General features: G+C 48.6%; 7 protein-coding genes across 7 annotated transcripts; 3 read left to right on the top strand and 4 right to left on the bottom strand.

The window, feature by feature from the left end:
- Positions 1-44: 44 nt before the first annotated feature.
- HD556DRAFT_1224957 (multidrug resistance protein 4) lies at positions 45-2138 on the bottom strand (the record flags this gene model as incomplete). Its single annotated transcript, XM_041296981.1, has 12 exons — positions 45-227; positions 282-348; positions 400-489; positions 536-624; positions 682-806; positions 860-892; positions 943-950; positions 1002-1317; positions 1347-1484; positions 1534-1627; positions 1686-1874; positions 1932-2138. 12 exons carry the CDS (start codon positions 2136-2138, stop codon positions 45-47), a joined length of 1539 nt encoding a protein of 512 aa, XP_041167298.1.
- A 185-nt stretch (positions 2139-2323) lies between these two features.
- On the bottom strand, positions 2324-2889 carry HD556DRAFT_346055 (uncharacterized protein). Its single transcript, XM_041310335.1, has 2 exons — positions 2639-2889; positions 2324-2588 (listed from the first exon to the last, which is right to left on the bottom strand). The coding sequence occupies exons 1-2, from the start codon at positions 2788-2790 to the stop codon at positions 2447-2449; spliced, it is 294 nt and encodes a 97-aa protein (XP_041167297.1). The 5' UTR covers positions 2791-2889; the 3' UTR covers positions 2324-2446.
- A 675-nt stretch (positions 2890-3564) lies between these two features.
- Positions 3565-6673, top strand: HD556DRAFT_1225588 (gamma-tubulin complex, component 3; the record flags this gene model as incomplete). Its single annotated transcript, XM_041297025.1, has 12 exons — positions 3565-3680; positions 3733-3794; positions 3849-3919; positions 3965-4178; positions 4233-4366; positions 4414-4851; positions 4909-5281; positions 5334-5517; positions 5564-5904; positions 5975-6207; positions 6257-6319; positions 6380-6673. The coding sequence occupies 12 exons, from the start codon at positions 3565-3567 to the stop codon at positions 6671-6673; spliced, it is 2523 nt and encodes an 840-aa protein (XP_041167296.1).
- HD556DRAFT_1282636 (heavy metal translocatin) lies at positions 6659-10901 on the bottom strand. The gene is made up of 12 exons (XM_041299304.1): positions 10638-10901; positions 9860-10582; positions 9262-9805; positions 9066-9210; positions 8571-9012; positions 8322-8518; positions 7505-8268; positions 7319-7453; positions 7230-7272; positions 7070-7182; positions 6906-7018; positions 6659-6854 (listed from the first exon to the last, which is right to left on the bottom strand). Exons 1-12 carry the CDS (start codon positions 10709-10711, stop codon positions 6788-6790), a joined length of 3360 nt encoding a protein of 1119 aa, XP_041167295.1. The 5' UTR covers positions 10712-10901; the 3' UTR covers positions 6659-6787.
- Positions 10902-12982: 2081 nt separating this feature from the next.
- HD556DRAFT_1225167 (Hsp90 protein-domain-containing protein) lies at positions 12983-19112 on the top strand (the record flags this gene model as incomplete). Its single annotated transcript, XM_041296995.1, has 26 exons — positions 12983-13034; positions 13089-13816; positions 13868-14228; positions 14286-14377; positions 14428-14735; positions 14810-14843; positions 14901-15401; positions 15451-15514; positions 15747-15940; positions 15997-16034; positions 16097-16111; positions 16170-16336; positions 16389-16432; positions 16493-16602; positions 16650-16871; positions 16922-17164; positions 17214-17363; positions 17413-17552; positions 17611-17873; positions 17932-17964; positions 18015-18160; positions 18218-18267; positions 18315-18413; positions 18471-18570; positions 18623-18853; positions 18905-19112. 26 exons carry the CDS (start codon positions 12983-12985, stop codon positions 19110-19112), a joined length of 4593 nt encoding a protein of 1530 aa, XP_041167294.1.
- Positions 19113-19487: 375 nt separating this feature from the next.
- Positions 19488-20404, bottom strand: HD556DRAFT_1436761 (uncharacterized protein; the record flags this gene model as incomplete). The annotated part of the gene is made up of 4 exons (XM_041305604.1): positions 19488-19769; positions 19816-19932; positions 19976-20108; positions 20169-20404. The coding sequence occupies 4 exons, from the start codon at positions 20402-20404 to the stop codon at positions 19488-19490; spliced, it is 768 nt and encodes a 255-aa protein (XP_041167293.1).
- A 956-nt stretch (positions 20405-21360) lies between these two features.
- Positions 21361-23748, top strand: HD556DRAFT_1428839 (uncharacterized protein; the record flags this gene model as incomplete). The annotated part of the gene is made up of 2 exons (XM_041304755.1): positions 21361-22346; positions 22395-23748. The coding sequence occupies 2 exons, from the start codon at positions 21361-21363 to the stop codon at positions 23746-23748; spliced, it is 2340 nt and encodes a 779-aa protein (XP_041167292.1).
- Positions 23749-23850: the final 102 nt, after the last annotated feature.

Here is a 23850-nt window from a genome sequence, read left to right as displayed (position 1 = left end):
ACTCCCATGATCATGAAAATACTTTGGTTGAAAGGACAAACAAATCAACGAGCCAAGGAACTCTTCGTTCGGATACCTTCGCCGGCGAAATATATCCACACGGGGAAGGGGATACCAATGATGATGGCAAAACCTGCAAGCAGCGTATTGCCTCCGCCATAACCGAGCGTCGCAAACATTTGTTGTCCAAATAAAGGGAATGCGAACCCAAGGAGTGAACGGAAGGCCTAATGTGACGTATTCAGTGAACGCAAACGACGTCAAGGGTAGGGAAAACTGACAGAAGCGGCTGCAGTAGCGCTTGCAGCGTATGTATATGTATCCACGAGATATAGTTGAATAGGGAGGCTTTAGAGAGGGTCAAACGTGAACAGTGCCAAACCACGGAGGCACACCCACAAACATGTCAATATTCCGAATCCAAAGATAGAGGTGCCAATGATGGGCATCATAAAGTGGGCCTTGGCTTGGGCAGACCAGCCATACCAACTAATACATGTCAGACTGGGAGCAGGAACAAAGGGATCAATCTCACAGCAGTCCCACTGGGACAAAAAACGACCCGAATATCAGAGCAGGCACACGCATCTCTGGTCGACCCCTCCCTCCATTTTTTGCAGTAAGCTAAATATAGAAGCTAGCAATTGAGCTGACACGTTCAAGGGTAGAAGGAAGACATACGTATATGTAGATCTTGTCGGAAAGTTTGGCGCCAAACACGGTAGCAACTACGAATCCAAAACCAACTCCAATATATGTCAGACCTCCGATTCCAATGCTGAAGTGGTACACGTTTGCAAATAGGTCTAGGCAAAAATTGTCAATAATGTGCCTGAATGCTGACCAGGTATGATCTTACCGGGGAAAGTAGTAAATAACAAGAAGTAGATACCTAACGTACGATCTCAGTCCGTATCCGATATAACTTGATGTAGTACTGACCGTACATCCTAAATAGATGACATGAGTCAGCGAGCTGCGCGACATCAAATTAGACTTACAAAGCCATATACAAGCTCAAGATGAAGCATATGAAACTCCTGGTCAGTAGAATGACCGGTCGCTTGAGATTAACCCATAAGTAAACCCACTTGTCCATATGATGTGCGGCCAGGACAGGATGCCCTACAGATGTCTTTTCGGGATCTAGCGCCATGGCGTTAAGACGAAACCTGATGACTGGTACATATGTTTCTCTCATAAGAGGGACGCCAAGTATTGCGGCAACACCAGAGATCGCAGCGATGACATAGAAAACATACTGTACACCGACTGACTCTGCGATGAAACCCCCTATAACAGGACCAATAGCGGGGCCTATGAGTGAATTTCAGTCAATGTCATACACCGTAAAACTGGGAAAGACCCGCCAAGCATAGGTCCAATGCTGTATAGTGCCATAGCTGAGGCGCGCTCGTGCTCCAAAAAGAGATCGCTGATAACACCTGAGCCGCATGCTATAGGCGCACTCCCCACCAATCCAGCTTTGTAGAGAGTGAGCAAAAGTTGCAGCTCCGACAGTTCCATACGTACCTAGAAATCGGAACACGATCAAGGACACGGTATTGGCTGACAAAGCGCAGCCGAGATTGAACACGAGAAAGAAGAGGTTTCCTAGGTGGAGCACCTTGAACTCATTTAGGCAAATGGTCTCTTCGATCAGATGTAGGAAGAGCACCACGCACCCACACACGACCGTATACTTCTGATAAGGGTGCCGCAAATAATAGACCAATGGCATACGATAGAACGAAGATACTCAGAGTCAACGCTAAGATTGTTGGATTGGTTATGCCAAATTTTATGGCCAAGTCAGGCAAACCAGGTGCCATGATAGCGCTTGCTAACGGTGTGACAAGCGTGTACAGCGAGACCTGACACGACACCGACATGAGCCCTAGTGAACTGAGTTCGATAATGGAAGAACTGACGACTGTAGTGGTTATCCATTTCTTTGCAAGAGGCCAATTCCTGGGGTTCGCTGGGTCGTGTTCCCAATCATGCACCTCATCATTTGACTTATCCAAGGCTTCGGCAGCCCCACCTTTGCTACATGTGAATTGAGGATGAAGATAATTCGTGCCATCTTGGCGTGGTGCATGAGCAGAGGAGACGGTTCCTAGAGGAGAGTCCGACATGTACAAGCGTTGCACTGGTAAGCAGGGAAGACGACCGAAGACGATTCAGGGGACAGACTCCTTAAAAATAGCAGATGACATCCTGACCAGGCAGGTATTGCTATTACGCTTTATTCCTGGAGGCCGTTGGTTATCGACGGGTAAGATCTCACCCGAGGACTTTGGGACGTCTACTTACAAACGATCGTTCGAGTCGCCCCATATTACGCTCCATGATCGGCGCCAGTCAGCGCGTGTCATCTCGTAGCGCTTCGAACGAGTCAAAATTTCTTCCAACTAAGTCCGCAGTTTCGCCTAGTTTGTCGACCTCAGTTGCTTTGCTGCATTGTTGGCACCTCAGGACCAAATATGAAGCCCAGGCAATCAGCATCGACTTGAAGCTCTTTGAAGGTTGTATCCCTGGTCTGACGCCTGGCCATCATAGCCTGAAGGCTAATATTGACAAGTTTCCTACATACGTACACTCAGACACGAGATAGGTTGTTATGTAAGGCACTAACCAAACCATCCTTTTATCTTCGGAGATGATCAGTGCATTCGCTCGCAGTCCGACCCCTAGAACCTTCATAACCTTCGCTTTATTGACCATTACCAACACAGACCAGCACCCGAGTGATATAATGAAACTCACTAGAAGTCTCGTGCTGGCCATTTACACCCTCGATCTCTGCATAGCCCCCGATACGTCAATCCAATGCAGGCCGTTCAACTGGCCGCTACTTGATCGGCGTCTGCATCATGGCAATTAAGGTCATACTTTGCGTGTCACTGCCGATTTATCAAAGATAGGACTGGCACGCGTGTCAACGATCCAGAATCTTCAATTATTCGGCCTCCATGATCAGCGTATTCAATGGACCGATTGGTCTACACCAAAATAAATCCACACGGTATGCTTTGTGATGAGGCCAGCACGCGGCAATGCGATGAAGAAAAATTGGAACTCAGATTTCTCGACCCGCATGAAGAGGACCTCACCGGGTGTAGAGGAATCTTGTCGCGCACGTTTTAGAAGGACACGGTTGACGACCAGAGCGAGAGTACAGGAATTGCAGGAGTATACTGCAACACAATAAGGGAAACACAGAGGACAAATCCGAGTCCGCATCCAGCATCCTCGAAAAATTCTTTACCAGAACATCATGGTACCGTAGAGGCTACTTTCTGCGTATGTCCCTGGTTGAGGTTAAGCTAAGCCTTGTGCGTTTGGAAATGTGTGATTGTCAGGAGTGCCCACTGCCCGTGATCATATATCCCTTAACAATCACACTGCTCGAACGCGATGATGAGAGAAACCTGACTTCTGCAAGGGACATAACCGTCAAAGTGCAAGGTTGAATCCAGGTTGCTCGCTTTGTAAGCAATTGGCCATGTACTTCTAGTACTATTAACATACCCGCGTGATCTAACGTGACTGTATACCGCGATGCGCGATGTGAGCGCGTCAATCGAAAGCCTTGTCACGTCCTTTGTTCCCCAGACTCAGTCCAATACACGTCTCAAAGAAGAACTAATAGCACATTGCAAGGATATCCTCGCAAGGTAACAACGCCCTAGTCCAGCTTGTGGTAAATGTTATTTACCTGTTCTCTAGTAATATTGGCACCGCACACGAGAATGACACTGGTCATTTAGCGGCACAGATAAAAAGGCATTGTATGCATCACCCAAAGATCGTGTGTTCCTAATTGTGACCGTATTCTTTTGCAGTGTTACAATCTGAATCTCCGAGCAATGCATCGCTCAAGTTCACTAATCTCCTCTCGCGATTACTAGACCAAGTGAGTGTACCGATCGTGTTGGTCGCGCGTCTTATCTCTGTGTAGCCTATTCTCTCTCGCAAACACGAGGCCCTTCTCTTTCTCTATTCTCTCGCATCCTCCTCACGCCAGCCAACCTCAAGTCCATTCCTCGCGTCTCTCCAGGCCCCGCTTCGTCCATCCACAATTCGTACCACTAGTCCTACTCATCTTCCGCGCTCACCACAGCCAAAAGGCAATTCGAAAGCAGAAATATTGCGTGAATATCGCGCCCGTACTGGTATGCATTCCCTTGACACCCTCTGTGGGACGGAACGCTCAAGTGCTAATGAAGGACGACGCCATCTCCCCGAACACTTACTTCTTCGCGACACGTTATATCTCTTACAGGGAATTTCTGGAAAATATGTACACTTGTCGCTCTCAGACAATGGCGCCCAGCCCAAACTCGTTTTTGTCGAAGATTCTGTAAGCAATTTTAAATGAATGTCATATCGTGCTCATGTTACTCACAGAAATATATCATCCCTCCCTCAACTAAATCCCTCGTTCATCGCCTTTCCGAGGTAGGTCATCTGTACGCGCGCATAGCTGGGTTCGTCAACACACAAGATCGGCCATCCGTCGGCATGATCGAGCAAAGCCTTTGCCATCACCTCCAGACGCTGCTTACCGAATACTACCGACTCATCGCCGTTCTAGAGTCTCAGATGGGCAACACATCCAACTCAGCTCCAGGCGCACAATCGGATCCTGTAGGAGAGGAGACCGGCCTCACCCTTAAACGCCTCGACGTCTGGATAACAGAATGGCGTCTCCGCATGCGCATGATGAGCGTCTGTGTTGAGGGTGCACATGACGCACAGGGTGGGGCACTCGTTAACCTCATTCATTCATACACCGACAACGGAGATCCATTCGTCAGAAAATTTACTGACCAACTTTTGGAAGAGGTGCAACATCTTTATTTGTGTTAGTTAGCCGACTGCTTTATGCTAATTCAATTTCAGGTATCCACTCCCTTCTTCAATACACTGCACAAATGGCTTTTCTCCGGCGAGCTCTACGATCCCCACTCTGAATTCTTCGTTTCAGTCGACCCATCACTTGCGCATCTTCAAGGACTCCATCCCTCAAGTCTTGCAGGGGGCATCGACGCATTCGGTGAGGATTCTGTTAGCGCAGACAGAGGCGACGGTGGAGGCGGTCTCCGTGTATGGGAGGCGAAGTACCGCTTTAGAAAAGAGATGCTCCCGATGTTTGTGGGCGAAAACTTTGGAAGAAAGATCTTTTCGACGGGCAAGAGCTTGAATTTTATCAGATACAGTTGTCACGATTCGGATTGGGTAGCAACGAGAGAGAAGATGAGCAATACGGGCGGAAGTGAGTTCTGCACTTCCACTCACTTTTATGTTGATACTTATGTTTCCCATAGTTCTCAAGTACAGCGATATAGCAGGACTGGAACGCAGCATCGACAGTGCATACAACACCGCCTCTGCTCGCTTGTTTGAAGTCTTCACTGAGAAATTCCGCCTCCTTGATCACCTCTCCGCGCTCAAGCACTACCTTCTCCTTGGCTACGGTGACTTTGCTGAGCAACTCATGGAATCGCTTGGGTACCTAATTCGTGCTATCATTTCACTCATGCTAACGGGCGCACAGGCCCTCTCTCACCCGACCTGCCAACACCCTATACCGACACAACCTCACAGCAACACTCGAGACAGCCATCCGTACTTCAAGCGCACAAAACGACCCGCCGGATGTTCTCCGCCGCCTCGACGCTCGTATGCTGGAATACACGCACGGCGAGCTCGGGTGGGACGTCTTCACGCTCGAATACAAGGTCGACGCGCCGCTCGATACCCTCCTAGACCCCGGGTCTCTGGAGAAGTACAAGCGGGTCTTTGCACATCTGTGGGCGATGAAGCGCGTTGAAGGCGCGTTGAGCAGTGGCTGGATGAGGGTTGCGGGTGCTGGACGAGTCAGAGGGCGGTTGGAAGGTGAGTTGATCATGCTGCGATGTTTTCTTCCTGTCATAGACCGTAGCTGCGGCGCTGACGCGCAATATAGAACTGGAGTATGACTGGCACCAGATCCGGATCACGACTTCAGAAATGATACATTTTATTCGTCAGATGCAAGCTTACACACAGCTCGAGGTCATCGAGTGCTCGTGGAAGGCTCTTATGGAATTCTTTGCGAGACGGGAGGGTGATCTTGACGCTATGATTGACGCTCATCAATCGTATCTTGATTGTATGGTCAAGAAGGTATTGCTGATCAGCTCCAAGGCAGGGAGAGAGGTAAGTTGGGCTCGCAAGTAAGTTTGTCGCAAGCTTACCGTCATGCCAGGAGAGCTTGTTGACTCAAATTCGGGAGGTATTTTCGACGGTCCTTCAGTTCCGCGAGGCAATTGTAAGCATTTCTTTATCCTCACTTATTCACGTGTTTCCTTCCTAACAAAAATTACCACAGGATAATTTCTATAATTACACCCTAGCCGAGTCAGCTCGGTTAGACCAAGCGCGGGATGCCGCCCGCGGGGTGTACACTGCACCCACCTCACTCGCTCACACCCAGTCGCTTTCTCAGATTCGCAAACTCCTCAGGGAATATAGCACTGCATTCAGCGAGCGCATGCAAACTATCGTGCAGGCTTTGCAGTCGCATCCAGATTTGGATTGCCGGTTCCTTGGCATACGACTCTCATTTTCAGAATTTTATCGTTTGAAGAAGGATAGGGAGGTTCTTGCAACGCAGAGATTGTGATCATGGGCGTAAGAGAGTGCATTCATAAAATATGCTAGGAGTACAGTGATGACATAAATGATACAGATCAGGAGAACAGATTGACTACAACGTTGCCGAAAGAATTTGAACTTTTCAAAGTTGTATCTTCGGCTCCCTGTACAATCTAAGTGCAAGCGATGAGCAAACTACAGATATAGAGCTAGGGCAACCGATCAATACATGGTTTGTACCCCATGGTCAGGCCACTCACGATAATGCCATGGCCAATGATGCCCATACGGGAGCTAGACGCACGTGTCCAGCAGGATATACCACGCCAGCAGCGATGGGGACTGCAATCACATTGTACATAATTGCCCATAGCTACCGACTATATTAGTGACGAGTAGGGTGCAGGGGGGTTGGAGAGCGTACAAAGTTAATTTTAACGCGATTGAGCACTTTTATCGAAAGATTGCTCAAAGTGACTAGACTTTTGAGATTTGAAGATACAAGAATGAATGAAGCGCTAGATATTGCGACGTCGCCTGAAGTATGTCAGTATGTGTGCCGTTAAACAAGCGCTAGAACTCACTTCCAGATCCGATGGCTATTCCTATGTCACTAACTGCTAGCGCCTGAACCAGTGAACACACGATACAAAACCCTGTAGAGAGAACTCACGGGTGCGTCGTTGATACCATCCCCAACCATTGCGACAATACATCGTTGATTTGACGTTGACCTGGGCAACATACGCTGCCATCGCGAAGACGGACGTCTGGTGCCATTGTGCTGCAGCCACTCGATCTTTTCAGCCTGCCAGAGAGGTCAGATTACGTGACGGGGATTCGAATATCAAGGCCAGACTTTTTGTTGGGGCAGGACACCAGCGATGACGTTCATTTCAGGAATGCCCACAGATTTTGCAACTGCTTTTGCCGTCGTCTCGTTGTCCCCTGATAGCATCCATGTCCCAATGCCCTGTTCCTGCAAATGACGTATAACACCAGTAGCTTCTCTCCTGATGGGATCCGACACAGCGAATATAGCTGCAACGACGAATTCATTGTCAAAGTCCGCGACCGTAACAGCGAGGAGGACGATACTCTTCGCCTCAGATTTCCACCTATCGAGCACTTGGAGAACGTCTGGAGAGAGCAGGACATCGTGGTCTTGCATCAGGGCTTCGTTTCCTACTATCGCCTTGCGTCGCATTTCTTCGAAATCCGCTTTGACGCCTTTACCAGCAATTTCATCGAACGCGTTGCCAACAACAGACACGGCACCATGGTCCCCCGCATACTGCCTAATTGCATTTGCGAGCGGGTGAGATGATGCAGATTCCAACTCCGCGGCGATTCCGAGAAGCGTCTTCTCAGGCACCGACGAGAGCAGGATCTTGGCATCAGACACTCGGGGCTCGCCACCTTCGGTGAGTGTTCCGGTCTTATCGAACACAACGACATCAAGTTGCGCCATGTCTTGGAAAGCCTCGCCACCTCCGCGGGCCAAGATTCCATATTTAGCTGCAAGGCCGGATCCCACAAGAAGAGCGGTAGGTGCTGCCAGGCCGATGCCGCAAGGGCACGCCACGACGAATACTGCAATTGCAAACTCGAGAGACCAGACGACTACAGAGCTGATGTCAGTACAAAGTTCAGTGAATCGCCTGGAAGAAACTCACTCCAACCGCCTTGACTCGTATCTAAGTAACTCCTAGGGATAGCACCGCTAACACCCAAGGTAAGCCATATCAACCAAGTAACGATCGCCAGTAAAGTGATGATTGGGACAAAAACGCCTGTAATATGGTCTACAATACGCTCAATGGGTGCCCTGCGAGTCTGACCCTCACGGACAATCTGCACAATCTGGTCCAGCCTACAGAACTAGGTCAATACAATATTTGCACCATCAAAATCAATCGGCTAACATTGTGACACCACCAATAGCGTCCACTCGAACGTCTACTGCCCTAGACTTGTTGATTGTTCCAAGAAGAACCTTGTCCCCAGTATTCTTCTTGACAAGTTTAGCCTCGCCCGTCAAAGAGCTTTCGTCAAAGGACGTCTCCGCACCAGACACAATTGTACCATCTGATGGTGGCGTGGCACCATTTTGCACACGTACCACATCGCCAACCTCCAACAGGTCAACAGGTACCCTTTCGAACCTGAATCCACGAGACGCAATAAAGCTGCCGTTATCAAATGACACGTCACATTTTTCGGGATCATTGCGGGGAACGATCGCGGGGGTAGTAGGAGCAGAAGCAGAATCAATGGTCAGTAGAAGAGCTTCAAAGGGGCGAAGCAAGCTGAGCGCAGTGATTGCGTCAGCAGTCCTCGCTTTACTATATGCGTCGAGGTAACGCCCTGATAATTTATATGATATCAGGCAAGATATGCAACACATGGGCCCCACTCACCAAGAAGTAAAAATAGGGTCAAGAACACGACAGCGTCGAAATATGTGGTATCTTGTGCTGTACCGCTACTCGCAGGTGGCTGTGTGGCTGCAAGAATGAGAAGCGCGATTGATGAAAAGTAGGCCACAGATACTCCGGTAGAAACCTGTTCAAACATGTCATCCCCTTATGACATCGCAGATAACACGGTACATACCAAAAGGCTCATACTCCCAAATCTAGTAAAACGCTTGATGATGGGAGACGTGCTCCCTTTCCTCCATAAAGACCTGATTTCTTTGATACTCCGACGATGAAACAAATCGGCACCATAAAAGTATACTGGGGTTGCGAGAAAGAAAAGCGCCCACTCAATCCGGGACGCATTTCCGTTCCACATGGGCTCCATTAGGTATTGCTTCGTGGGACTTGGAACGAGACTCATGTAAACTACGCCGATGATGAACGTGGGTATCGCCATTATAAATGTGAAAAACAGGCGCAGAAGCAAGGCTCGTTTCTCGCGCTGCTGCATACTGCGTGTGAGCTCTTCGAGCGTAGGTGGATAATGAATCGATACAGTGTATGATGTCGGCTCCACGGACACGATAGACGAGATGATAGAGCGGATGGTGAAGTCCGGAGGTGATGGCTTGTATGATACTTGCATTATGGGGTCCAATTGGTTTGATAACGATTTGATAATGGCAACGTCTGGCTGGAGCCTTTGTAAGGCAGTCATAATCTTTGCTGGACAGTTTCTGATTAACAGATATCAATAAGACTGGATATGACAACAGTGCAAATCGACGCACTGGCAGTACATTCCATCAACACGAAGGGATAAAGTCCGAGGACCTGTTGCACTTTCTGATGTTGATGGGATGAGTGGCTTGACCTTGACGACGTCGACTTCGTAACCACAGTCATCGATCGTTTCGGTCACAGAACCAACAAGGTCCCTTCGAGCAACAACCACCGTGGCGGAATGATTGAGCAGGCTAACGACTATTTCGGAGATCCCAGGGAGTTGTGAGACCATTTCGGTAATAGTACTTGGACATGCGGAGCATGTCATGCCACCTACGGACAATGTGACGAGATGGGGCACGTCATCAACGCCAACTTTATGCAAGGATCTTGGACTTAATTCTGGGTCCTTCTCTGATCCCACCATCGTAGAGCGATGCGTCGGAGAAACACTGTTGGAAGTTAGGTTGCCGGCATTACCCCGCAAGGGCGGTGGAGCTATGTCCTGGAGTGCCGTAGCGGTTACCCCCTGACACGACGAACATTGTTGTATATGCTTTTGACGTTTTCCAGAAAGCGCGGTACTCAAACTCATTTGTCGTGAAAGCCTTCGCTCAGAGGCTGGGTCGGATACATCAAACCCAGCGTCTTCGAGGATGGCATGTATGGAGTGTCTGAGTATTGTAATGGCATGCCAAACTGTCACTGACTGGTGGACGATGGATATGTCTACCCTCGTTGGAGGGGGTGACAGAGAGAAGAGCACTTGGTTAATTGTGCTTACACAACTGGGAAAAATAATAACATTAGTAGAATAAAATCACGACCGTTGTGTATGTATACCTGCTGCAGTGAAGATTAGATACGAGGATAGTGGTGTCATGCGTCTGACTCTGAGACGGCATCACGGTGTTCATAAGTGTGAAATGAGAGATACAATGGATGGGAAGAGATGTATGGGAGTTGGGAGGGCATTATATAGTGGTGAAACAGCCTAATTATCAGTAGCTCTGGTTGGTTGACACTTGTCATGATTCTGGGGAGTTTTCAGAAAATAAAGTCAGCAAAATTGCCTCAACTTGAATGCTATTACGTCATATTATTATGTGTTTATGGAATACTGACTCCTCGAACGAGCCTCGTTTAACCCTCGGAGGTTCGCCATGAGCGCTTGAGCAGGTGAGCAGGATGTTAACGGGCCTCCAACCTCACCCTGGATGGCTGACCGCTCAGCGCTCAGCCCTAAGGCCTAAGGCCTAACCCTCGGAGTAGAGTATTTTCAAATGTAAGTAATTCTTATTAGTAATTACATAAACAGAGACCAAATGCGAAATTTCGCTGTCGACTCGTGTGCTGGTACTTATAATTGGACACCAACTCGGAGGTAAGAAAAACTTCTCAACAAATAGGAATCCAAACCGACCTGGGTATGGCGACCCATGAGTGACTCTCCTCTCTCGCAAATTAGGATATTTCAACCCACTGAGGTGGCAAATGTCCCCCCTCTCCCCACTTTGGACCTCATGTCTTCCGCACCGCCATTGCCTTCATTGGGCTATTGATGTTTGCATGAGAAGTCAATGATCCGTTACTACAACGTTACTGGAGGTCGGCGGGAGCGAGCGACACATAGAAGTCCCAGATCAGCGTCTTCAAACAGACGAGCAAGAGCTCTGAATGGCGGTAGTCTCAGCTTGTCGGCAGAACGAACGAACGAGCACTGATGAGTACTGATGGTTACCGAAACTGGTCATCCTCGTTGCTGACAGCAAGTACTTAATATCCCAGTCAAAACACGTTACATGCACCCACATACGTGTACAAACATCTGAAAATGATCTGGGTAAGGCCGTGTATAAGAACAATGCGTTTTGATAGTATCCAGGCGTGCGAGACTGTATATCGAGAACATCATGTTTCGGCTACGAACATTGCAAAGCGAGCATGACGACAACAGACGAGAGCACCATGAACGTGACGAGTGGGCATGAACAATGCAGTGAGCGAGCGAAACGAGGTCGGTCATGATACACCTGAGAATAAGAGGCCACGACGAATGTAGAGTCGATATTTGGGGCCGCGAAGTGAAGAAACGAGCCTTTCATTACACAGCCGTGGGCCGCTTCCTCGTCCCCTGGGACTCCTTTGAATGTACTGGTGTCTGTGTTCGAGGAACTGACAGCGAGCTCGTTGTGCGGCACTCCGGTAGTCTTTCCGTGAGATCGGGCCTCTTGTAGTATGCTTCAAATGAGATGTGGTTCCACCTTCATGCTGTTGTCCCCATTCGATACGGCAAAATCCTCTAGATATCGAGTAAGCTATAAGTGGACCACGACACGTTACCAGATGATCAACTTAGTATTTGCTTTGCCTTAACTAGTAGTTCCTTCTTTGCTCCGATAGCAGTATTGAATCGACGGTCGTTCTGAATTTGACATGGGAAAGAGTAGACACGTCATCGGGAGCTTCAGGCAGCACGCGATCCAGGAACTGGGAGGAAGATGACACTGAGTGCTGGGACATGTGTCGCAAGAGTCATCAACGTTGGCCGATGCATTGACGCGACTGCTAAGGTGAGCTATGAGATTGTCCTGGTGAACTGAGTCGACTCGGGCTAGTACTGGGAATGCTCAGAGTAATGATGGCATCTCTACAGTTGTACGAGTACCATCTCGACTCGGAGACTGTCTTGACTGATCTTGTTCGAAAGGTGCATCTACACCATCCCAATTAACTGGTAAGTAACTAATTCTGATGCAAAAAAATACAACCTATGTATCCGTCAAAGATGTCTCCTGGATTGAGTATGTTCTCTTCAGCTGCCAGTGTACCTTCGGTTTGGAGCTCCATGCAGCAATTATCATCGACCAGGTGGCTGGTAAACACGACACTCCGGGCCACTGTGAATTCATTGTCTAGATAAAAAAATGATATTACGACGCACTGCGATATTCAATATTCAATAGCCAAAGATGTGGATCCGGGCGTGTGTGTACATGTAATGCTTCTGTGTGCCGAAGTCGTGTTTTGACTGTAATACTGACTTGGTAGTATTTATCGAAATCATACGTTGAATACAACTTCAATGATTAGTATGTCGCCCCGGTGGCAGTGTAACTTAAAGTTAGCACGTGAGCACTATCAAGCCGCTCCAGCTGCAAACACATTTATCAATGCAAGCAACTGTGATGAACTCATTTAGCGCCCCTCCATTACCTCCAGGGTGGACGGAGCACGTTGGTATGTGTCTCAAAACGCACTAGGCGCTCCAGTTGTTAACCCACATACATACAGGACCTGCGGGCCAACCATACTACTACCACGCCGGGACACGAGAGTCTACCTACGTTCGGCCACTTCCTGCGTTCCCTATTATCCCACAAGCTATCATCCCGCAGCCTCCAAAGAAGAAAGACAAACCGTCGGTAAAAACCCCGATACCTGGTACAGAATGGCTTCGTGTAACGACGACGGAGGGGAACATATTCTATTCACACAAGGCGAAGAAGCAGAGCGTGTGGACCGTGCCGGAGGAAATAAAAGATGCTCTTGAAGCATTCGAGCGTGCCGAGAAACATGAAGACGCGCAGAAGCAACAACAGGAGGCAAAGGGAAAGGACGTCGAGAAGTTGGGGTTCGAGGAGGAGCAGGAGCTCAAACGGATTAAGACAGAAATGCAGAGCCTTGTAAAGCGAAAAGCGGAAGAACCTCAACCTTTGGACGAGGTTGTGATTTCGAAAAAGGCGCGAGTAGAAGAAGAGGCTGAAGGCGAAGAGGAGGAGGGAGATGAGGAAGGGGAGGATGATGACGATGAGAGCGAGGAGGAGGAGTGGCAACGCGAGGCTGCTGCACAACTCGCTGCTGAAGCAGAGGAGGAGAAGAAGAGGCTGGAAGAAGAAGCCAAGTTTGCACAGGAAGCAGAAGACACAGAAACCAAGAAGATGCAAGAAAATGAGAGGTCTCAGCTCAACATGCCCGATCGCGTCGATCTCTCTATTGAAGAGGCTAAGGCATTGTTCAAGGTCTGTCACTAGCTCTTGATTGATGACACCTTGGTTAACTTCATCAACCAGACCTTACTTAGGGAAAAGGATATCAGTCCTTTACACCCTTGGGATACTTCATTACCCTTGTTTATATCAGATCCGCGCTACGTTCTACTCCCTTCTGTTTCAGCACGTCGTGATGCATTCGATGAATACTGTCGGGATCGTGCGCGCGAACTACGGCAACAAAATGTCAAGAAAGAAAAGGCAGAAGCAAATCCTAAGGAAGAGTATGAACGACTTCTTAGCCAAGAAGTGAAAAGCACGAGAACATCCTGGTCTGACTTTCGAAGGACATGGAAGAAAGACCGGCGATTTTACGGATGGGGGAGAGATGACCGAGAGCGAGAGAAACGATTCAAGGAGTATCTCAAAGAGCTTGGAGAGAGTACGAATTTTGTTATGCTTCATGAGTGATGCATTTAGCTGACATTTTTCAATCTAGAAAAGCGTATAGCCGCCGAGAAGGCGGAGGCAGATTTCTTTACTCTTCTGCGCGAGAGCGGTGTGGTCAGGTCAGATTCATTATGGAAGGACGTAAGTATTTGCCCTATCGTCATCCGATATGTTGAAAGTTTGTATTCTAGGTGAAACGAAAATTATCCCATGACGCTCGATATGATGCTGTCGGGTCTTCATCTCTGCGTGAAGAGCTATTCCAGACCTTCCTCAAGGCACACGGGTCTTCATCTTCGCATTCAACCTCTCCTAAAGTTACAGATGAGACGGGAAAACATGATACAGAAGAAGATGCCGAGCAAAAGCGCAGAGACAAGAAGGAACAAGCCCTCAAAGAACGTGAACAAAAGGTGAGAGCTGATCGTAGTCGTATGGACGCCGAAATAGGGCGCTCCAAGATGGGTTTGAACCTGGAGGAAGGTGAAAGAGAATTCCGGTGAGCTGCCTTTACTTTCCATAATTCAAGAGTCCAGGTCACGTCGCTCAACTTCTTTCCATTTTCTTGTTTAGCACACTGCTTACAGACGCAGTGCGAGATCCACAGGTACGGTTGCTTTTTTCTTCGAGGCAGTTACTAATCCACATCTCATTATAATCGCAGGCCACCTGGGAATCGATACGTCCCCAACTACAAACCGATCCTCGATTCAATAACTCCCCTCTCCCTGTAAATCAGCAATTGCATCTCTTCCATACACATATGAGTCAGTTGCAGATGAAACATTTGGCCGGTCTACATTCGTTGTTCCAAGCCCATGCACCATCCTTAGCAACGCCATTCTCTGCTCTTCCGCTTGAATCCATATTAAAATCGCTTCCGGTGACAAAACTCGCCTTTGACACTCGTGGTCTCCAGCAAGAATATGAGAAATGGCAACGCGAACGGACATACGAATGCAGAAAAGCATTCGACGAGATGCTTGCGGAGAATTCCTTTGTTGAGTTCTGGGGAAGACTGGGAAAAATCGGAGGTGAAGGAGTCGAGGGAGGGGTCAAAGCAGATGATTTAGGTGAGGATGAAGGCGAAGGTTTTGGTGGAAAGGTCGACATGAAAGCGCTCGCAAAGAGTGTGGACCTTTCGGACATCGAGAAAGTGCTGAAGGTATGGCCAGTCGTTCGTGGAATGGATGTGACAACTAATTAATTGTTAGAATGATAAGAGATACATTATGTTCGAGCATGTGGCAGCACAGCGAGAACGATGGTTAAGGGTGAGTTGAAAGAAGGATCTGGAATTTGCAACCTTGTCTAATTCATGCTAGGATTATGTCGCAGGTCTGACTGCACCTAAACTATCTGTTCATGTGTAGCATAGTTAATTCATGTACTTAGTAGCTCAAGCGCTCATCTCCTTGAGTTCTTCATTTAAGAACACGCGTGCCGTCAGGTGACACTCGAAGTCAGTCACGTGGTATCGAACACGTCAGTACTTTCAATTTCACACAAGGATTTCATACTTCAATAAATAGCTGCCGTACTGCTGTTGGACCTCAAAGCACCAGACAAGAGACCAACTCTCGTTCCCAGTTGACTCACTCGACAATGCGTCTGCTGAGTCCTCTAATCCTGTCACTTACAGCCCTCTCGTCGTGCGTTTTTGCGCAAGATGCAGGTGTTAACAAGGTTAAATATGACTACCAGGTAGGCTCCGATTCTGTTTTGTATTAATATGGCTTAGCAGATGATTTGTTTGACAGAGCGATGTTGCACGCCTGCGCAAGATAGTTGTCAACAGGTGCAGTAGCCTCACATTAGAGTCGACGTCGAGCGCTATTAACTATGTACTACGTACTGCAGTCTTTACTCAAACAGGTGACATTGCAATCCCTGAAGCTTCACACATTCTCTTTGCTAAACCCACCTATCTCAGGGACGTGTTCTTGCGGGAACTCATTTCAAACGCCAATGATGCACTCGAAAAGCTTCGGCTCACCGCGCTCACAGAGAAGAGCATATGGGATGGTGTCTCCCCTCTGAACCTCACCATCAAAACGGAGAAAGATCCCAATGGCGAGGGTGGTCGTATCATCATTACCGGTATGAATCACTTTGCACCATGGTATATCGCAGTACTTACTGTTGTGCCCAGACACCGGGATTGGCATGAGTGCAGCGGAACTGACAACTAACCTGGTATGAGTGTCATCGTCTTACTGAGCGCGAGTGTGACATAACAACATTTTGAATTTTTAGGGTACTTTGGCAAAGTCTGGAACTTCTGACTTTCTTGCGGGAGTGGATGGCGACGACTCGACCGCAACTGGCAATCTTATTGGTGCATTCGGGCTTGGTTTTTACAGCAGGTCAGTGCAACTTTCGAGTCCGTGGACACATGGTTAACTTTCCACAGCTTCCTTGTAGCAGATAAAGTTACCGTTGCATCTTTATCCCCACCCTCATCCAAGAATCACAACCCTATCCAGAATGTCTTCAGTTCTTCTGCGGATGAGGGTTCATTCGAGATATACCCTGACCCACGCGGAAATACCCTCGGCCATGGAACTGAGATTACACTTTATTTGAAGAGTGACGCTTCCCATTATCTTGTGACCTCTAACCTTATGAAGCTTGTGTATGTATCTCACTCTATCTTGTTGCGCATCTTTTTGAGAAGTATCTCAGTAACCAGCACTCTGGATTTTCGACTGCCTTCCCGATTTACATTTGGTATGAGGCCGAGGAAGAAGTTCCCGACGTAGACGAAGAAGTTGTTCTAAACGAGCAAGAAGAGAAATCTACTGACGTGGATGAGGATGAAGCCGTGGTCGAGGAAGATGCAGAGAAGGAATCCGCATCTCCCAAGATGAAGAAGGTCATAGTTGGTCACTGGGAACACTTGAACGCGCAGCCTCCCCTCTGGATGCGGTACGTTGTTGCTCTTGCTCTCGCAAGGATATGCTCACCTTCTTGCCAGCGATTCAAAGACAGTCACTGATGAAGAATATGAGCTACTGTACCAGGCAACCTTCAAAGACTTCCAAAAACCCCTTGCATGGCATCATTTCCATGGTGACTCGGAATCCGGCGTGTCTTTCCATGCTCTCATTTACATTCCCTCGCGTTTGTGAGTAGTTGTGATGATGTTTATGTGCTTCTCACCCATGTCTTTCAAGGACTGAGGAGTTTTTCAACAAGCCACTCGATAATTCGGCAAAGGACGTCAGACTGCTGGTGAAACACGTGTTCATCACCTCTGACCTAGGTGAATATGGCTTGCCGAAGTGGGCTAGCTGGGTGAAGGTCATTATCGACGGTAAATCGGTTCGGTTCGGCCCAGGGAATTTGTGTTGACTTCTATAACTATCATCTAGCTGATGACCTCCCATTGAATGTCTCTCGCGAAACCCTCCAGTCCAGCTCTTTCCTCAAGCAGATCAAGCAAATTATTTTGCGCCGTCTCATTCAGCTCTTTTCTAAAATTGCTGAAGAAGACCAGGAAAAATATGCGGAGATCACGAAGCATTATGGTCAAGTCTTGAAACTAGCCGCGTCAGAGGACAGTAAAAACCGCCAGAAACTGGCAGCTCTTGTACGCTTTGATACAAACCAACGGGAAGCCGTATCGTTTGACTCGGTTGGTGGCTATCATTATTATCATTTGGGAGCATGGATCTAAACTTACACCATCCCAGTATTTGGAGAACAGGAAGCAAGGACAAAAGCAGGTGAGTGGTATTGAGAAGAAATGGAGCAACATGTTTGAAACACAATCCAGATTTTCTATCTCGCTGACATGGGCAAATCCATCGACCATCTATCTCAAAGCGTGTTTGTAGAAAAGTTGCACGCCCGCGGGTACGAAGTACTGCTTCTGAACGAGCCATTGGACGAAATCATGCTTCAAAGCATCCGAAATTGGAAGTAAGCACTGATGACCTTCACGATTGAAAGAATATTTTACTGATGGCAATTAACAAGGGGTGTCCCATTCCAGGACGTCGCCAAGGCTGGATTGGACTTCGGAGATGGTGAGTTCCTATCAACGTGAGTTTTCGTTATTCTCATGTCCGCACAGACACCCAAGAGGAGAAGGATGAGATCGCGGAACTGACGGACAAATACGCTCCCCTTCTTGAGTGGTTGAAAATTGAGGCTGGTGACAATGTTAAGAAAGGTGAGTATTCATTTTACGATTATATGACACTCTAGCCTGAGGTTGTATATTCGTCAGTGATCGTCTCTAATAGGCTCGTCACGAGTCCTTGTGCAATTGTCGCAGACAGCATGGGGTTCACAGCAAATGTCCAGAAGCTCATGAGTGCGTTGAACTAGTGACCTGGCAGCGCTGGTTGAGACTGAGAAGACATTTTCAGGTGCCACAAGCCGCGGGGCCCAGCAGAACGATGCTATGCAAGACTATATGAAGAAGCAGAAGGTTCTGGAAATCAATCCGCGATCGCCGTTGATCGAAGGCCTCCTAGAACACGTCGAGCAATTGAATGCAGATGGCGATGACAAAGACCTAGATTCTGAGGCACAGCTCAAAGAGGTTACTTCCATCTTGATCGACGGGGCTCTTGTTCGTTCCGGGTTTGAAGTTGCCAACTCCAACATGTAGGTCCTGACAAAACTGATAGAATGATGTCTCATAATGACGCCACGCAGGTTTTTGACTCGTGTGGATAGAGTGCTCAGGCGATCACTCGGTGTCTCTGAGACCGCACCGACAGATAACACCGTGAAACCAGCTCCTCCTGTTGACCCAGAGCTGCCTAGTGACATACCCAATCCTGATGAAGTGAACAACAACCAGATTCAATTCGAGATGGAGGAAATTGATGAACATGGAAATGTTGTTCACGATGAACTGTAATGTTGCAGTAGATCTCATAGCAGTTCAGGCTGGTCAATAATAAAATTAGTGTCTATTTACACCTGACCTAACAACGTTCAAGTCTGAGTCAACTATCAAGAAAATTCCTATTATGTACCTCAGTTGTGAGAAACGATGGCAGACATAATTTCTGGGTATACCAAGGCGATTAATGTACCTAAGATATAACGCAGTATCATAGGGGGTATCGGTAATATTGATGGTAACGCGGGGATCAGTACATAGTTCGTGGTTGGTTGTCAAGATACGCGCTACTTGGTCTGTTTCACAGGTTCGAGCGTTTACATGTTCAGTGAGAAGTGTAGGCGAAGCGCCGTCGTGAAGTGAAGTCGGGAGCGGTCCAGCGGAAGCAGTTCAGACGTCAGGCTGGGCCTCCTCTGACTTAAAGTAGAGACTAGAAAATAGATTAGGGGGGAAGTAAGATGAAGAGCTATCGTCCGATTCGAGAACGCCATCATCCTCTGATGATGAGACACTTTGAGTCTTCCGGCGAGTGCGCAATCCCTTAGGAGTACGGGAAGGACGAGATGGCGCTGAAAGCTTAAGCTTTCTGATCTTCATCGTCGCATCAAAGCCGATGTATTCGTCATTTCCAAAGACGACGGTCGAGATGATGCACCCAAACGCATCTTTGTGCTTCTCAATGTGAAAGTAGGGGATACCAGACCGGTCAAATATGAACGCGAAGCTCGCGATAGTCGCGGCAGAAAGATATCATGAGAGCAAAACGTCTCGAAAGCTGATGCCTCGGGATGATATGCACCTTGGTGTCTAGGGAAATGTGCTTTCCCGGCTTGTACTTGCTGCTCGTCAGTTCAGCGACTACCTTGATCCGCGCCCACCCGTGGGTCATCCGGCATGGTAGTGTCAGGTATGCGGCGGATATCTTCCCCTTTGTCGGGACAGTGGAGTGAGCCCACTCTATATGCGATTGCCGGAACAGACAATTCTTGGTGCTGCGCGAGCGCAGTGGTGCTGAGGGCATTGAAAATGCTTCCGTCGTTCTTCTCGGCGCGTTTGTTTTCCTTTGATTACCTTTGTTGACCGAGTCCGTCCAGTTTCTTGATATCCCACAGCGGTGTAAGGTCAATTTCAGCTATGTTGTGAAAAAGTTTGTTGATTCGCTCATTGCGATGAGCGAGGGGGATGAGGAGGTTAAGACCGGAAGATGTGGGAAGATGGTAACCAAGCTTGTTACAGTTGCCCCGCCTCTGAGAGGGACAATCCTCGATAACCAGACGATTTGATTCCCGTGTAGCTAGCTTGTCCATTGTACATAGCTACGTCGTTAATGAGAGAAAGAGACGATACCGTGACTTTTATCCCGAGGTTTAGCATTGAAAAATGATGACCACGTGGGAGGCTATGCCACCTCTTAAGTTAATCCCACCACAGTACTTGGGTATCACCGTTGGCAGCACCATCCAGAACGTCCATATATATATACGACAGCCCACGCTGAGCATTTGTTGGCCTTCACAATCATTTCTAGACTGGACACGAGTTTTCCGTCTGTACATACTTCATGGCTACGCCCGCAGCCTTCTCCCGCCTTCAATTAGCTGCAGCGCTACTTGGTAAGTGTGCGAGACTTGGTTAACCGACACCCTTCACAAAGTCTCTTGCAATTGCAGAGTATGACAATGATCCAACCAACCCCAACTTGCCCCTGGTCTCCGCACATGACAGCGCTATCTTCGCTCATCTCCGAAGAGGGCAGTCTCGTAAGAGTACTGACTACCTCGGAGTATCTGTGCCAAGTGAAACAGGCGATTCTACTCCAGGGCACCGAAGGTCTAGAAGCTCCGTCGACGGACTGAGGAATCCTTTCGGAGCTGATGATGATGAGGAGCTCGAAGACGAGGAAGCTGGCGAGGTAGATCTTGCTTCATGGGGCCTCGACGGATTCATCAAAGACAAAGACAAAGCAAAAGCAAAGGGCAAGGCGAAGGCTAAGTCAGAGGTGTTGCCTAACCCTCATCCGGTAGTGATGACGTATCGAAATGCCCGGAGCGCTATAGATGACGGACCTCGGGGAAGGTTGTCCCGCCCAATCAGTATGGGGACTATGGATGACTTTGGTGTTGGAGGTGCCTTCTTGGACGCTGAGAACACTGCTGGTTCAGACATTGCTCGTCCTCGATCTTCGGCTGACTTGGAACGGATGCAATCCCCTCAGCGTCCAATGCCACGTCGCCGTGAATCTAGCCACGCTCTCATCGAGACAATGCCTGTTGTACCTCCTCTTCATTCCGTTCCGTTTCCGTCTGTCTCAATTCGAGATGATTCTCCTGGTGGAGAAAGACCTGCTTCACGTGCTGACTTACATACCCGTACTCAATCCGACACTAGTATGGGCTCAAAGAACTTTTTGAGCGGCGCAAATGTTGATGCGGACGGCAGTCCCTTTTCTGTCCGACCCCCTTCACCTGACCGTGCATCCCGGTTTGATCCCAAAGTCAATCACGGCAGATCAACGTCTAATGCAACGATGGGTACCATGGCATCCAAGAATATACTTGCAGAGGAGAACCCCTTTGCTGTAAGACCTCCCTCTCCTTCCCGGTTGTCACGATTCGATCCCAAAGTTCGTGCGCGAACAATGTCCGTTGGGTCAATGGGTACTCGGGTCCTCATTGATAATGACACCGAAGCAGACTCGCACAGGGACCGACCTTATTCCACCGTTGAGCTACTTAGGCCAAAGGTTCTGGTTATGCCAAGCCCATTGCAAAATGTGGCTCCTCCCCCTCCTCCCCCTCCTTCCTTTACACCTAGAATTGGGTTTGAGACATCTACAGATGGCCCACCCTTGCCACCAGGTGCTCGCTCTGCGAACCGTTCGTCTACCTCTTTAACGAACTACATGACTCCTGCGTCAGCACCCATAGCATCCAATTCTTTCACTCCTAATCCCCGAGCAAGTCTTACGCTGTCTCAACTCGCTTTTCGCAACACACTTGTGGTCGGAGGGCAAAGAGATATTGCGTACTCTGATATTGACCGTCGTCTTCCTCGAGCGATGAAAGATGGTGAACAAGCGAAGTTCGAAGAACCAGAAGAAGAAGAGTCTCCTGTGCCCGTTTCAATACCCCTCCCTCCTGTTCCTCCTCCCACTGAGGTGGAAATGAAGCGCCCGGCTGGGAAGCTCTATGGAAGGAGTTTGATAGATAATCTAGAACATCGCAAAGCGGAGATAAAGCAGAAAGCTCGGTAAGCATCTCAATTGTTTTTTCAGTACCGTCCTGACGGTCACTTTAGTGTCTTCACTGGTGACGAAAGACCATCGATGATGGTCCGGGGTCAGATTCGCCGATCAAGCACTCTCATTGACCCCCAGACACTTGGTCGTCCCCCTTCACAGAATCTTGACAATGTGATCACTCCAAACCCTCGCATGTCTCTCTTACGCCGGAACTCCTCTGGCAGCAAGCCTCTCCTGGACATGGATGGAGAAAAAGCTCCCACGAATCTTGGTCCAGGGGCAGAGCAACTCTTGTCTAAAAGTCGCTCGGTGTTTGGTGTGGACACGCTGTGGGATCTTGAAATGGTCAAGTTGAAAAAAATGGAGGCAGAAGAGAAAACTGAAGCTGAAGCGCGGAAGAAGCGGGAAGAGGAGGAAGAGGAACATCGGAGCAAGAAAAAGAAGAAAGGAAAATTCAAAGGAAAAGGTAGCGCCATTCCGCTAGAGTCCATTTCACCCGACCTCCCCTCTGGACCACGAGTAGGCTCGACCCCTCCCACTTTGCCTGCCATCCAGAAGCCAATTCTTAAGCGCGCACCGCAGGTCGATGAGAGTGAAACCGACAGCGATGATGATGATGCTGTGCCAAAGGCAGCTCTCGAAAAAGCGGCTGACCGCTGGGTTTCTGAGTCTTCAGACGAAGAAAATGAACTCAGACGAACCACTGGGGTTGGGCTACGGTATCCATCACATGCCAACGCATCCCCTCAGTCTCCACAACTAAATGGCGATGACAGCGAAGAAGATCTTCCTTTGACAGCCGCTGCTCAGCGTGTTGTCAAGCGAGCATCGCAATTGGGGCCATTGGGCTTTGAGGATGATTCGGAAGAAGACATCCCGCTGACTGCAGCAGCAGCTAGGATTGTCAAACGGAGCACTCAGCTTTCGCATCACGCAGATGACGAGGATGAGGATGAGGACGAGGACAAGCCCCTGGTGGATGTCATCAACAAAGCCAGATCTATCAACTTCGATGGCCGATCCCGCGCGGATGAAGATGAGGACGAGCGGCCGCTTGGTCTACGGGCCTCTAGATTACCACTGACCTCTCAGACATCGTTGCCTTTCATTGGCGGTGAAGAAGATGACGACAAGCCACTGGCCTTCCATCCTGAGCAACAACGTCGAACACAGTACCAGATGTTCGCCCAAGCTCAGCAGCAACAACAAATGATGATGCAAGCTCAAATACAGAACAGCATGTTTTTCAACCCCGCCATGATGGGATCCGGCATTTTCACGCCTATGGCTGTCCCTTCAATGATGATGGGTGTACCAATGGCTCCCCCTTCACCTCCCCCAGCGCACGATGCAGGCAAGTATGGCCGTGTGGACAGGTGGCGACGTGATGTTGCTGTGGAGGGTGAGTGAGAGCTGAGCAGTTTGGGTTGGGTTTATGTTTCTTTGGCTTTATATTTGCTTTTTATCGCAGGATTTTTATGAACACTCTTTGGACATTCGCTCACTTTTTAC

The sequence above is a fragment of the Suillus plorans genome (genome assembly GCF_016647745.1).
Source record: "Suillus plorans strain S12 chromosome Unknown HD556scaffold_2, whole genome shotgun sequence".
Lineage (NCBI taxonomy): Eukaryota > Fungi > Basidiomycota > Agaricomycetes > Boletales > Suillaceae > Suillus > Suillus plorans.
The sequence above is the reverse complement of the archived record's forward strand: the minus strand, read 5'-3'. Positions and strand labels throughout refer to the sequence as shown.